Consider the following 16,057-nt stretch of genomic DNA (forward strand, 5'->3'; position numbering starts at 1 on the left):
TAATAACTGTACTGACCCTAAAATTATATACTGGTAATAATTATATTAATTAATTAATTATAATAATTAATTAATTAATATTAATATGCACAACTTGAATGCAATATATGCCACTTTAGATGAAAGCAACTGCCAAACTGATTTCCTCTTACCAAACACTACATTAAACCATAAATTTGACCTTGTAATTCCTCAAATGAAACTCTGTGAATAAAAAAAAAAAAGTTGTAGCTGTTAAAATATGATGATAGACATGCCAAGGTTATGAATTTGGTTTCAAGGGAATGCATGCATGATTAATAAAATACCTTGAATTTTTTTAATAAAAGTGTCTGCCAATGGATACATATAAATACAAGATCTGCACATAATAATAAAAAGCATAACTTGTATGCAGTGTTTGCCACTTTGGATAAAAGCTTCTGCCAAATTGATTTCCTCTAACCGAACATTATGTTAAACAGTAATTCTGAAGTTAACCTTATAATTCCACAGATGGAATTCTGTGAATGAGAAAAAGTTCCTGTAGCCGGTAGAATATTGTGGCAGCATCTCCAGGTTCAGGCATTTGGTTCTGTGGAATTCATGAATGGCTAATGCCTTGAATGCTTTGAATAAAAGTGCCAAATGCATAACATGTAAAAGCAAGACCCACACATAATAATAAAATCTATAGCTTGAATGCAGTGTATGTTGCTTTTGTTAAAAGCAATCACAAGGTAATGATTTGACTCCCAGGAAATAAACATACAGAGTTAAAAAGTATATTTGCTTTAGATGAACGTATCTATCAAATGAATTTGTATGTTCTAATGGTGGCTTTGTTGCGTATTCACAGTCCAGTTCCCAGGATAAGCTGGAGACGAACCAGTGATGTTTCGTTCCCAAGCAAAGTCAAACTGAAAAATTCTAACGCCATTCTGGAGATTCCAAGTTTTCAACAAGAGGACACAGGGACATATGAGTGCATAGCAGAAAACAGTCGTGGAAAGAATGCTGCGAGGGGTCGTATGTCTTTCCATGGTGAGTTGTTCTTATTCACTCATGATTTCTAGTTTGTTTTATTTTTTTATTTTTTTTTCAGCCTTTTACACTTATCACAAAGAACCTTGTCAATATACAATGTTCCTTCAATTTATTGTTATATATATATATATGTATATATGTATGTGTGTGTGTGCATTTCTTCAACTTCTGGAATTTGTTCTTTGATTTGCTGACAATTCAGCTTTGTCTCATGAAGCTTTACAGTCATTTGAAAAAAAAAAAGAGAAAAAAAAAATATAACTGTTGCCATATGGCATTTCTGCACTGCATTGAAACTGCAGTAATAAATCAGATAGTGGCATTGGTTATGTTACTGCAGTTATTTATTCATTTGGAGGTGTTTTATAGAATGCAAATTGTATTTTTACAAAAGAACATTATGATTTGTGTTTTGTCTGTAGAGAAAAATTAACACGGGATAAGTTATTGTAGCTTATTTCAGTCAACTGTGTAAATATCAGTTTATTAAAACAATACATTTATGAAGATAAGTATGAGATGCATTTAAAAATCTAATTTAAAGTTGTACATTAGAGCTAAAATTTAAATTAAAGCTGTTAAATTGTGTTATTTATTACTTTATTTTATTTGATTGTAAGTTTTAGGTGATTCTATAGGGGTTTGTAAAGTTCTAAACTACCTTGAGTGCCATAATTATGACACTTTTCCACTGTCATTATGCCCCGTGAAACTGCACTCGACCTCGCAATGCCATTTGTGTCATAACTCACAGTGAGATCGGCACAACCAGTGTCTCATTTGACTCGTGTCCTTGAGAGACATGACATTTCATGATGCAAGTGATTGTGACCTTCTGCAATGAGCACCTCATTGTAGAAGGTCACGGTGGCATTCCATAAAAAGTCAAGCTTAATCTGAGATGTATGGCGTTGTTGTATTAATAATTTTATACCCTTTGCACCCTTAATAAGATCTAACAAGCACTTGGCAGTCTTTTGGGGCTTTCTGTGTTTGCACTGACTGCCTGAAATACAATTCTGTAGGATAAATGAAAACGGGAGTTTGCCTTGTCAAAGTAGATTTTCTGTTCCACTATTTGACTTCCTGCAAAAAAACAAGCAGTTTAAAAAGCACTGGATTGGTGTCGGTCTTAAAGGATTCCAAAGGTCTTATCCTAGGCCTTTTAAATTAACATTTGTGGGGAGAAATGCAATCATATGAATTTGTTAATTGAACTCAAGACTCGTGGCAGTGGAGTGTTTGCCAGCAGAAAGGATAATAAAGCTTCAAGAAGGAGGTCAAAGGATTTGTAGAATGGAATGGAGCATGTGCCTGTAGTGTGATAAAATTGACATATTCACCGAGCGTCTCACTTCAGTCGTTAGATTCATATTCACATGGCTCTTGTGAAATGGGTCGTCTATTGTTTGTTTTTATGGGAACGTCAAGCATGCTCTCAGTATTATACAGACTAGCGAGTGGGTGTATGGCAAGCCATTTGGAGCTGGTGAAACAGCTTATGTGATTCTAATTTTGCAGCCTTTTCTGATAATGATAATTAATAATCAGAATCGTAAAGGGGTTCTGGGGTCGCACTGTGTGATTTGAGCTATCTGAGTGGGTTAGGATTTGCTGCAAAAGTATGTTATCAAGTAAATTTGAAGTAATAGTTCATACATACACTGATGAAAATAACAAGAAGAAATGATACTTTAGCACCAAATCAGCATTTTAGAAGGATTTCTAAAGGACCATGTGACATTGAAGACTGGAGAAAATTCAGCTTTGCTATTACATAAATAAATAATTTTAAAAGAAAATCAAATAGAACACGGTTATATTAAATAGTAATAATAATTTGCATTATTGCTGTTTTTATTGATTTTTCTGCAATAATAAAGGGACCTCTTTAAAGAACATTATAAAATATTACACACCCTAAACATTTGATAGTAGGGTATATTTTGTCTTTTACTTTTAACCCTTGTGCGGCCCTCATTTGGGAGTCACACTCAGGGTCTTCAGGGGTCATAAGTGACCGGACACCTAAAATGTAACTTTTTTGCCCCCCAGTAAAATCAGTGGAATATATTTTTATTCAATAATATTTTTTCTTTTTTCTTTTGTATTTTGAGAAAATTTTAAGGTATTAATTCATATTTATGCAATAATTATGAACAATTTTTCTCATAGAAAATAGTACATAATTTTTTTTTTCTAATTTTTCTAAATTATTTTCGAATTAATGTTGTATTTCAGATTAAACCAGAGACTAGGCCTTTCAAATACATTTTTTTTGAAGATTTTTTAGCGCCACCTGGTGAGAGCAAAGAAAGAAAAACATGTAAGTGCATGGTGCAACCACTTATTACCAGAATAGGAATCTATAGAGAGGCTTGTGAATTCCCTTATTGTTTTTAGACATAATTGCTTACTCATATTAAGTAGTGGACTTGAATATATATTAATACATTCTAAAGAGTACTTTTTGTATATTTTTTTATATTTCTTCTGTTATAAATAATGATTTCATGCATTATTTGCATTAAAGTTTTTGCATTATGATTGCAATCAAACCTGAACATATTGTTCAGTGGCACAGAGCTCCTGCAAAAAAATAAAAAATAAGAATCCTCAGAATGGTGCAAAGGACCAAGTCTGAGTTTCTAAGTGCACTGACAAACCCAAGAGGCAGCGCTTGCTTCTCATCGCTGTTTTACAGACAGCAGGTCATAGGTGTGTGCGTGTGTGCGCGCGTGTGTGCGCGCGCGTGTGTGTGTGTATGTGATTATTTAGAGTGTCATACCTTCACTGCTGTTAGATTTTCTCTGCATTATGACTGAATTATTGAATGGATTTCACATTCTCAAAACTTTGCTCTGTGTTACAGACACAGTAGTTCATAGGTGTCTATGTGTAAGTATGTGTGTGTGTGTGTGTTTGTGTGTGTGTGTGTGCATCTGTGTGTGATTGGATGTGTCAATATCACACTCTTGATGTTTTATAGTGTTATCCCTTCACTGCTGTGCACTTTTTTTCAGTTTTGTGATCGATTTGTAGATTGTGTACACAAATATTCTCTGAATTGTTGTATTTTTGTCTATTTCCCATTCATTTCCTATGGACGGTCATTTTTGACCGAAGACCATGAGTGTTACTATTTTTTTTACGCCCACTTAGACTGTTCGAATCATGCCCTCAATTTTTTTGTATGTTCACACCCCAAATGCCATGAAAGTCACCGCATTTCATATCATTCCGATGAAGCTGTGATTTTTAACATTTCAAAACGTAAAATATTCCGGTCGGAAATGACCGAAGACCGCACAAAATGACCCTTAGGGTGAGAAATTTTTCCATATTTGGTGAACTTTTGCTTTAATTGTTTCTGTCATCTAGGCCTTTGAATTTTTCAGTCTTGGGCAATATGGCTTGTCTTAATTTGCAAGTGGCATTTCATTTTTGTGCGTTCTATCCATCATCGATCCTACATTCATTTCCTGATTTATTCATATGCTCTCTTTCCTTAGCCACCCCTCATTGGCTGCAGACGATGATGGACAAATCATTGTCCATTGAGGAGAATCTGTTTTGGGAATGCAAAGCCAATGGGAAACCAAAACCCTCGTACAGCTGGCTGAAGAATGGAGAAACTCTTATATCAGAGGTACTTTGCGGTTTCTCAAAGGCCTTAATGAGACTGAAAGCTTTATCTCCACCCACTTTAGTTCAAGGTCATTGCAAACATAAATTCTCATTGCTGACATAAAAGCCAGGCAAAAAAGAAGCCAACAGCTGTTTAAGTAGGAGAGACTCCCATCAACAAATATCAGCAGTTCTAAGGCAGCAGAAAGACTCCATTAGATGTGACCTGCATTCAAGCAGAGAGTGACCCGTGCTGTACCTCCTCCCCACTCCTCCATCACACATCATGTCAATCTCTCCTTGTGACTCTTTGTGCTGAGTTCAGCCCTTAAGAACAGCCGATAGGCTTAAATGTCTGCTATTCCATTAGCAGGACCATCAGCTCAACACCTCCCTACCTGTCTCACATACTTTTCCGACTGGGTGCCCATGCCAAATGAATTGGCCATTAGTATTTCACTGCTATGTTCAACATTTCTTTTCTGTTCATTGAAGCAGGGGGTCAGCATTTTTCTTTATTCTCTTTTATAACCTCCTCCACCCTCTCTTAACCTGTCCTTAGATGTTCAACTCTACGTACTTTCAAAGTTCGAGTGCAGCCGTGTTTTTTTTTTAAAAATCTGTCATTCATGCTGAGAAAATGGAAGGAGTACACATTAAATTGGTTATCAGCCAATACTTTGTTAGATATATTTGTTATTAAATCTTAAAATATCAATTTTCATACTGAATAATAGAATTATTAGAGAGGGTGTTTGAGAAAAACAACTGGAAAACTAGTCCTGTCAGAATAGGGCTTAAGTTTACCTTTATATATCTATATATATATATATATATATATATATATATATATATACTGTACCATCTTTTTATAGTTTTAGTTAATTGAACGACGGATCCAATTCATATTTAGCAACTAGAATGTCATAGAAACTTGACACTGGTCTATTTCGACTTGGGCCAGTAAGCAACCATCTAATCAAGCAGCCCAGCAATGCCCTAGCAACCGCATAGCAACCATTTGTTTGTTTTTATGTCTACAGGGCAGAGTGCAAATAGAGAACGGCGCTCTCTCAATCTCCTCACTAAACCTCTCAGATGGCGGGATGTATCAGTGTGTGGCAGAGAACAAGCATGGCATCATTTATTCCAGCGCCGAACTGATGGTGCTTGGTACGACCTCTTTGTTTTCACTGCCTGCTTTACATCCTTCATTTGAATGCTACAACTATATTGTGTAGTCACAGACCAGGCTCAAAATACAAGGCAGCACTGGAAACATTAATCTGATTGAGTGCGCCATTGTAACACTTAAATTTCTCCAGAATTGATTGTGAAATTATGTCTGTGCATGCTGAAATCCATTCATTTTAATCACGACACATTGGCCAGTATTGTGCGTACAAGGCCAGTTTCAAATAAATGGTGTCTATTGAAGACACGGCAGAGAGTGGCACAGCAAAAATGTAAGTTTTAGTTTAAGACAAATGGCCTGGAAGAAGCCAGTGGAAGCAGACAGCTCTATTTGTTAAGTCCTTTAGACTTTTATAAAAGGCTTTCTTCCTTTTTTTGCTAGAGGCTGTTTGAACGTCAATTGCTGTTCATCACAGATTCCATTGAGGCTTTAAGTGTGAGTCTGAGGACAAAATCTCTCTGTCTCTTACAGCCTCTGCTCCCAGCTTCTCCCAGAATCCTTTGAGCCGAGTGCTTAAGGCTCGCTCGGGTAGTGACGTTAGCTTAGATTGCAGGCCACATGCTTCGCCCAGAGCCATTAGCCTGTGGAAAAGAGGGACCGAGATACTGCAAAGAAGCGAAAGGTATTTAGCTTCGGAATTTATATTTTATCACACTGAAGCCATGTGAGTCTTTGTGATGCTAATAAATTATCCATTACCTTCAGGATTTCTCTCTTCCCAAATGGGACTCTTAAGATTGCCAACGTAACTAAGCGAGATGGAGGTACTTACACATGCATCGCTAAAAATCAATTTGGCACAGCTAGCACAACAGGAAGACTGATAATCACAGGTAAGTTATTGTGTTTTTCAGATCAATGTTGGTTGTTTAGAGCATACTGAGGTTCGAATTCGGCTTGCAACATTCTCCACTCTTTATTCACAGCCCCATTTTTTTTATCTATTACTACAAAAAATAACAAGAAGCCAGACAAAAGAAGTATTTTTTGTTTTGTTTTATTGTCCTAACAATTTCTTTGTTGAAAAAAAAAATACAAAGCTGATCCATCTCTCTCGAAATAGTCTTGGAAAAGTAGATTTGGATGAATAACAGCTTTATTTATTTTTTTCAGTGCAGACAATGCTCTGTCTGGTCCACTCATATTGTTGACTCAGATACTGTATTCTTGATGGTTGAACCATGATCAGCTTTGAATGAAATCCCACATCTGGCACATATCATGATGCATTGCTTCTGCTGTTTCAAGAGATGTATTAGCCAACTGACAACTCCATTCTTCTAAGTTTCTGTTGTCACTGCTGTCAGCCTTTCAAGTCAAAAAATCACAAAGCGTAAGATTTGTTTTATATAATCAAGCACACTGAGAAGTCCTACACAATGGCGCTACACTATCTCAAGACAAATGGCTTTTGTTATCAAGTCTCTATGTCTAAAAGTTAAGACATCTTTTCAAACTCCTATTTAAGGAATAGTTCGTCCAAAACTGTTAATTCTGTCATCTTTTACTCATCCTCAAGTCATTCCAAACTCGTATGTTTTTTTTTCCTTTCTTCTGTGGAACACAAAATAAGAAAATATGAAGAACATACTGCACATTATTTTTAATGCTATTACAGTGAATGCTGACTTTAGCTTTAAAGCTTAAGAAAAGGACACAAAACAACCAAATTTAATTAGTTGATATGAATCATGCTGTATTTTAAGCCTGTATGTCGTAGCTAATAGTTTTTTTTTTTTTTTTTTCTTGACTATATCAGTGAATTGGAACTGGGCATTAAGTTCAATTTGAGAAGTCATTACGATTTGTAAATGAATTATTCAGTTTGTAAACCACATAAACTGATTTATTTATTGCAATTTATTATAAAATTGCATCCATTCACAGATCAAACATAGATACTTCAATGAATAGTTTCTGTAGATTTCCAGTAGAGCATGGCTCTAGCAACACTAAAGTTACGTATTCAAAATTGAATAATCAAATGTAAAATAACAATGCATTGTGTGGTTTTACATATAGTGCATAATGCGATTCTTATTTTCGAACCCTTTTTATTTTTTTTGATCGTGCTTTTGTGGCTATTTCTTGTTTATTGTAATTGCATGAAAAAAAATTCTCCTTTTGTGATTTGGAACAAAATGAAACTGAGTAAAGAGCAGGCTTTTCTTTTTTGGGGTGAACTGTCACTTTAAAAGAGCCTTCTATGTTGTGGATGGTATAACATTCTCTTCTCGTGTGTTCTGTGTAGTTCATGTACCCTCTTGCTTCAGTCTTCCACACACCCCAGTCCATGTTTCACTAATTACTCATTGTTAAGGTCATCTGTAATTGCTCTAGCCATTATCCGTGTGGATTGTTATCTCCTCATTAAGCTATAGGATGAATGTTATTCCTCACTTTTATTCTTCGTTATGTAGGTTACGGGTTTAATCGGCAGTATTTTCATGGTAAATCAGAAGAAACTCATTAGCTTTATACCATAGAGGCCTCCGTGTGTGTCCATACGTCTTTTATGGGGTTTCTCTTTCTTTTCCTTCCATGCATTTTCTTTCATTATGTTTTTTTCATGCACCAGCAGTTGACCACCTTAATGTAATTTAATTAAAATGACCTTTCCCTCACAAAGTGTCTTCAGTCAACTGTATTCTGCTCACAGAAGACATGCTGCCAATTCATTTGGCTCTTATTAAAACCCACTTTATGTTCTTCTCAAATTAATAGCCCCCATATGGAAAGTATAGTAAGTGTAGTACCTACTGTAGAAATTAAGATTATTTATTACAGCAATAAACCAGCGTAGAATGTGGTACAGCCTACTGTTCATCAGGACAACAGAAATGTAGTAACATATTGTTACAAAGAAGTTATTTTAAAAAGAAGTTTGGTTTTTACACAAAAACATTTTAATTTTCCCCTCTCACTTTCTTTTCCAAATGTGGCACATCCTTGTATTATAAATACATTTGTAGTTCATTATTTGTGTAGAATCTTGGGTTAAGGGGGGATTTTTTATTATTTTCAGCTATAGTTTATTGTTACATTTTGTTATTTTGTCAATTATATTCATATAATGCCTATTGTATACTATGTATATTTCTAACAGTATTTCTAAATAATTTTAGTTTTTAAGTGTTAGTTCACCCAAAGATAAAGTTTCTGTCACCCTCATATTGTCAGAGTCTGTCCTGTGTTTTGAGTGTTTGATTTCTTTCCAGGTTTACCCGTGTATTGTGTTCATTTGCCCCAGGTGTTTCCTGTGTTGTTTCATTAGTCCCAGTTGTTCCTTTTCCTCCCAATTGTCAGAGAGAGGAATCAGAGAGCTTTCTGACACTCCATAGACAGCAAGGATATTTCCACGATAAACACACAGAAATGTCGGCCATCAATAAAATAAGAAAATAGTTCATATGACATCAGGGCTTCAACCGTAATTTTACGAAGCTACGAGAATACTTTTTGTGCGCAAAGAAAATAATAACAGCATGTGTGTACTTTCTACTGAATGTAATATTACATTTGATTACGTTTATGGGGTAATTTCCAAAATGGTGGAAGATAGTAAATCTGGGAGAGGACTTGAGAAAGCTATTATTTTTTTCTTTGTGCACAAGAAGTATTTTTTGCAGATTCGTAAAACTACGGTTGAACCCCTGATGTCAGATGGACTACTTTACTGATGTCTTTGCTAAGTTTCTGTGCATTGATCATGGTAATATTATTCCTAAAAGTTTTTCCTGTGGCTCAAGTGGTAGAGCATTGCGTTAGCAAATAAAAGTGTCTACAAAATGCATAAATTTAATTTAAAATGTAAGTTTAATATCCTAGCTGTCTATGCAGGGTCAGAGAGTTCTCAGATTTCTTCAAAAATATCTTAATTAGATGAGCGATGGTCTTACAGGATCGGAACAACATGAGAGTGAGTAATTGATGACATAATTGGTGAACTATCCCTTTAATTAGAGCTTGTTGCAGAGCATTTGAATATTATAAAGCAGAATAATTATGAAGCCATGTGTAGGGATCATGCCTATGATGCTTTAACATGCTTCCTCCTGTGCCAGCTCACTAGATAAAAAATAAATATAAAAAAGATTATCTTTTTATTTGCCTGGCTACAGAAGTGGTTTTCTCGCCTCAGAGCTAAACTGACAGACTGTGTTGACACTGTAACTAACAGAGCCCACGAGGATCAGCCAGGGTCCCAGCAGCACAGAGATCACGGTGGGTGAGAGCATCGTGCTGCCCTGCCAGGTGACTGCCGATCCAGCCTTGGAAGTGGCCTTCTCCTGGGCCTTCAACGGTCAGCCCATTGATTTCCATCAGGACGCCGACCACTTCGAGCGAGTGGGAGGGGTGAGTATTGTGGTTTTAGGGCTGTATTGCAACCTCAGCACCCTCATCCCACACCACCACCTCCAGCCATGCAATATTTATAGGGAACATTTCTCTGAAAAAACAGGATTTTCCTTGCTGTTTTGAAAAATAGGGGGTTTGATGTACTGTGTAGACATAATCTAACCTTCAGAAATCTTTTATGAAATCTGCAAACATGTCTGCAGTCTTTTTAATTGTAAAGCTCTGAAATGAATGACTATTCAATTAGAGATATGACTTTCTTTCATAATAAATAAATAAATGCTGCAGAAATGTAGAATATGGACATTTTAATTAATTACAAAGAAATTTGACATAAGAATTCTGTACATTAAAATGCAAGTTGTATTTATTTATTTTATTTATTTTTTGACAAATTCAAAGATAAATTAGAGCATTTATTTGATCTGAGTTGGAGTTTCAGATGAATTAGTTTTCGTTATTTGTGCTCATCATTTGAATCAAACCAAAGAACCCGGCGTGTAATAAAGGCCATCTTATTGAATAGATCTGAAACACAAGCACTTGAAGTAGTAACTGGGTTTTAATCTAATCATTGTGCTGGACAGGAGCAAGCCATTGGGTCTTTGAATGCTCTCTATCAAAGAGACTTGCCTGCCATTATGTCTGTAGTTTGAAATTGGATTCTTAGAATAAATTTTGCCATCTTGTTCTGGGTTATTCCATCATTGACCTACACTGAATGTGAATCATTCAACATGTATAACAAACAGCTGCTCTCTAAAGAGTGAACCAGGGAAACAGGCCAGATCAATTAGGAGTCTTGTTCTCATTTTACCCTTCCAGTTTCACAGGACATTTTACATCTCAGGGGAGACAATTCTTATTGCCACAAGAATCCAGTGAATTGAAACGTTGCCTTGAGAAATGCTTTGTGTTGTGTCGCATTCCCTTTTAGTTGTTTTGGTTTAGATTTCCCTTTGGTTGCCTGGGGGTTTGAACAAATAAGTAACTTTTGATCATTTTCTTTCAAGTATTTGAAACCTGAGCACAGACTAAGATAATTTTTGAAAAGCACAGGACTAGAACTACTGGGCAGTTCATAACTTCTTGAATTTAAAGAGCCAGTAAGATGAAAATTCTAAGCTTCCTATCACTGTTTATAAGTCCTGTACATTAGGTTTAAATCCATCCAAGGTTAAAAAACATTGTCATTTTGTCAAAATATAATTTTAAAATTACCTCAATTCTCAGAGATCCCCAAACGGTTCGCACAAAGCTGTTCAAAAGATTCAGTTTCTTTAAACCCCACTTTTCGTTGGCATACTGTGTTCTGATTGGTCAACTAACATAGGTTTGATTGGTTGTTCCGCACACAACTTCATGGTAAACAATGCGTTAGCGACTTTTTGGGGTGAATTATGTCTTATTCCTCTCATCGCGAAGCAAACAGTAAAATAAAAATATTATTCACATTAAAAAAATGTGTCGTGGTCACATTAGATATAATGAAGGGAGACGTGAAAAACGGATCGCGTTGTTTTCATATGGATTACTTTATCACAGAATATCTGTTAGCAGCACTTATTTAGTTTTAAAGAAGACATGTCAAGCTTTCTATAGATATCTCTCTCATGTCTCTTCGTTGAGTATTACATTTGTATTGAGTATTGAGTTACACTTCATTTTAATGACGTGTTTGTAAATGAAGAACAGCACAGAGAAAGGCTGCAGACAGCACACATACTGATTAGACGCTCGGGAGAAAACAGACAGATAACTTCATAATCATACTTCGCGTTGTGATTCGGAAATGCTCGTTGGTCTAAATAAAGTTGGTAATGAACCCTCTTTTATGGCCAAACACTTTGAAAATCCCGCCTTGTACTCACCGAGATTAGAAAAGCAGTCATCAGTGAAATGTTGTGAACACAACAAGGATTTGTTGTACTGCTCTGGTATTGTGGTAAAAATGAGTTTTAGCAATTGGTTCTACTGATCTTCATTCTTTGGCAGTGAAAATAAAACAAACTTGCCTTTACAATTAAAAACACACTGTCTCCTCGACATGATTATATCACACCAACCAGAGCGTCTGTTGGCAGGTCAGAGTTCCGTTTCTCCCAAGACGGTAGGCGGAGATTATTATGCAAAGTGTTCCTAGTGACGTACATAGTGATTTGGGGCAAAAGATTTGAAATCTATAACGACTCGTTTCAGCGATTCAGAGTCGACTCCTTACTTTAGAAGCCAATAACTTTATAAATTGTGTACTTTTTGGTTTAATTACTTTGCACATTGTTTACACTGATGGACAGCTACATCATACACTGTAATACAGGTAATTTTTTATTTCCCATCTGTGTGGCTTTTTAATTCACTAGAAAATGCTATTTCAATTAAATCATAATGTATATTTAGTTTCTCTAATTAAATAAAACTAGTATAAAAATAAAAACCTAAATATAAATAAATAAATAAATATATATATATATATATATATATATATATATTTTTTTTTTTTTTTTTTTTTTTTACAGCTTTGTCCCATTTTCATGATCTTAATTCATGCCCCTCAAACCCACAGCCAAGCCTTACCTTTTATTGTCAGTGGCTATGTTAAGTTAATACTTGGGACTTCTTTCAAGGGCAATTACAAATGACATTGACAGATGCAGATGTGAGTTATAATGAGATATGGTTTTCACAGATTCACACTTCCTCTGTACCCAAAGATTATCTTCCTTCTCAACAGCCTCTGATGGGTGCATTATAATAATTAAACATCACCCGCTCTGCAGTCCTATCGTCCAATCCTGAAATTTTGGAATCTGTCCAATGAATGGGCTCTCTTTTTGATATTGATTGAGTTTAAGCCATTTTTCATAGGAATTGAACTCGGGAGAGGAAATCCTTTTATTTTTTTATTTTTTTTTTAGGGCTTAAAGTGCATTAGATACTTAACATGTACTATTACAGTAGTGCTCTGTGGTTTGGGACTGGTGGACCACTAGAGACTTAAATGAGATATACAGGATTCAGCTTGTATGAACTTCTGGATGTTCTTTATTAAAAGTCAGCGAGAAACAGTGGTATAAATTGTGTCAGAAAACCTACTTTATTTTATTTTATTCCTTTAATGGGAAAAGTAGTATAAATGAATGCTATTTTATTTTATTATTTATAATTTTTATAAAGTGATCAGATAAAATGAGACGGTGTCAATTAATCAGAACCAGAGGACAAGTGTTTTCTGTTTAAGTTAATGTAATTTGCTTCTTTCAAACATTGTGCTGTGTTATACTTAGCAGTGTCTTTGTTTAAAATAAGAAAATATCATGTTTTTTAAATCTGTATTATTCGTTAGGATTTTAATATGCTGTGTGCTTATCTGGAAAAGCATTAACTCTCACTCTGCATGTGCTTTGCTCATTTACCTGGTCCTGGCTTATGTAATTGTGGAATAATTCATATGTTCTTGCCAATTAACCACAGTGTGTGTTTTACTGAGCTCCTGTGTGGCTGAGAGAGCTGGATCTGAGTGAATCCCGGAGGCTAGTCACTGAGACTGTTTATTTAGGTCCACACGTATCTCAGAGCACAGCAGCCATTTTAAAGGGAGAGATGAGTTTCTGAGTTTGCAGAAATCGGCAGCTAGCATGAGAGGGAACATTAGCATGCCTGCCTCAGCTGAATTTTTAGGTGATAATTACATCATAACACACTATACTAGACACAGATTGCTGTTGAAAACAGAACCTTTGTTACTCAAGCTACTTGCAGTTGCAAGTGTCCCAAATCTGATTTCTCTTTTGTTAAGCAGATATTGTTTTATTTATTTATTTAGATGACCATGTAAACTAATGTTATTTGAGTATCAGAGCTATTTATATACAGTAGATTTGATATGTTGAATCCTTATTTGTAAAATAATCGATTTAATTTTACATTTTTCCTGTTTAATAATATTATTAGTATTAGTAGTAATAGTAGTAGTAGCAAGGTATAGAGAGAGAGAGCTAGTATAATTATTTTCAAGTAACACATTTCTTTAATTTTTATAATAACCCTGGAGTAAACAGCAAAAAATAAAAAAATAATCACTGCTTATGGCATTTACAATTCTGATTTGTAAATCTGACTTTTATATATGAGAATAAATAAAAAAATGTTGACAGTATTACTTTAGTGTGCTGTTTTTTGTTTATTTGTTTATTTTACATTATTCTAACTCCAATTTTAACTTTTTATGCTTGATTTACCTTTAGTGTGAAAAAAAAGTAATTAAATTGAAGCATTACACAGAAAGATGCAAAAATGTTTTTGCATGGCCTTTTAAATGTAAACAAGAATTTAAAAAAATTCTGAATCAGTCTCTGAATTCTGCTTGGTTTCTAGTACCTGTTTTCTCATTTTTTGAAACATTTCCAGAATTGTCATGGCACCAGCCAAAAAAAATACAGAGTATGCCTTGAGGTTATATTTTTGATTCATGAAATATGTTATGAATGATAATGCATCAAGATTTCAGAACCTATTGTTCATTAGTAGTCTGGATTTGATGCCTTGTGCGGTTACAACAGAAATTATTAATTAATTTATTTATTTTTCCATTTCATTTTAATTTTCACTTTTCTTACAGAGCTTTTCCGGTGATCTTATGATTAGAAACATCCAGCTTAATCACGGTGGGAAGTATGTTTGTCTCATCGACACAGACGTCGAGAGTTTGTCTGCTGACGCAATATTGGTTGTTAAAGGTAGGAACAAATTGTTTTCAGTTTATATGTCCACATGTACAATATTTGCCATATATATATATATATATATATATATATATATATATATATATATATATATATATATATATATATATAAATATATATATATATATATATATATATATATATATATATATATATAACCATTTTCCACAGTGAAGACCTTATTGCGAGGTGTGTATTTCAATGAAAGGGCACTGCTAATGTAGCAAGAGTTCAGAGAGTGCTAAATGTGTCACTTGGGATGTTTTATGGGGCCTTGTCTTCGCTGCTGTTTTTGTGAGTCACATTGGTATTCATGGCCATTACGCATCACGGTTCTGTCCCAGGTGTTTGGAGAGGAGCTGTTTATCATAGAGGATGTCTTTAATTGGCTCATTTACACATCGACTAAGCAGCACGACGGCCCCCAGAATGCAGTGCAAATGAAGAGAAAACATTTAAATGGCAGAGAGTTATTTGGAGCAGAAATGTGAATCATTTAGTTGTGCATATACAAGCGTGCACGCATACACACCCCTTGTTGCCCTTGCTAAAACTCACGCAAGCATGCCCAAGCACAAACCACGTGCCATGTCTAACACCTTAGAACACACACACCTAAACAAATAGTTGTCTTCTTATCAGCGTGCAGTCATCAATATGCACAATGCATGGACTCAGTTTAAAGTTTGAGCAGGTGTGGAGTATAATCAAACACTCCTGTTTGATTGAGTCAGGTGCCCCCAGCCCCCCAGACTTGGTTGTGGTGGAGGAGGTCACAGACAGCACGGCACAGCTGTCCTGGAGCCCAGGCCAGGACAATGGAAGTCCCATTACTGGATATGTCATCCAGGCCAGGACTCCTTTTACTGTCGGCTGGCAAGCTGTCGACACAGGTACATCAGAGACATATGACATTGTGTGTCAGTGCATGGGATGCCTATATATATATATATATATATTAGGGGTGTAACGGTTCACAAAATTCACGGTTCGGTTCGATACGATACACTGATGTCACGGTTCGGTTCGGTTCGGTTCGATACGTTTTAGATACAGCAAAATGTAAAAACATCTCAACTTTTCAGAATGCCGCAAGCGCACCGCG

The 16,057-nt window shown here is 35.4% G+C and overlaps 1 protein-coding gene across 1 annotated transcript in view; it reads left to right on the forward strand.

Moving 5' to 3' along the window:
- LOC127960258 (contactin-3-like) overlaps nucleotides 1–16,057 on the forward strand; it is a 56,988-nt gene that overhangs the window by 26,517 nt on the left and 14,414 nt on the right. Inside the window, exons 8-15 of the mRNA XM_052559896.1 lie at nucleotides 839–1,023; nucleotides 4,539–4,675; nucleotides 5,697–5,826; nucleotides 6,320–6,470; nucleotides 6,554–6,681; nucleotides 10,029–10,204; nucleotides 14,829–14,946; nucleotides 15,687–15,845. Coding sequence (XP_052415856.1) covers nucleotides 839–1,023; nucleotides 4,539–4,675; nucleotides 5,697–5,826; nucleotides 6,320–6,470; nucleotides 6,554–6,681; nucleotides 10,029–10,204; nucleotides 14,829–14,946; nucleotides 15,687–15,845 — 1,184 coding nt within the window. The remainder of the gene's footprint in view (nucleotides 1–838; nucleotides 1,024–4,538; nucleotides 4,676–5,696; nucleotides 5,827–6,319; nucleotides 6,471–6,553; nucleotides 6,682–10,028; nucleotides 10,205–14,828; nucleotides 14,947–15,686; nucleotides 15,846–16,057) is intronic.

Source organism: Carassius gibelio, chromosome B6, assembly GCF_023724105.1.
Source record: "Carassius gibelio isolate Cgi1373 ecotype wild population from Czech Republic chromosome B6, carGib1.2-hapl.c, whole genome shotgun sequence".
NCBI lineage: Eukaryota > Metazoa > Chordata > Actinopteri > Cypriniformes > Cyprinidae > Carassius > Carassius gibelio.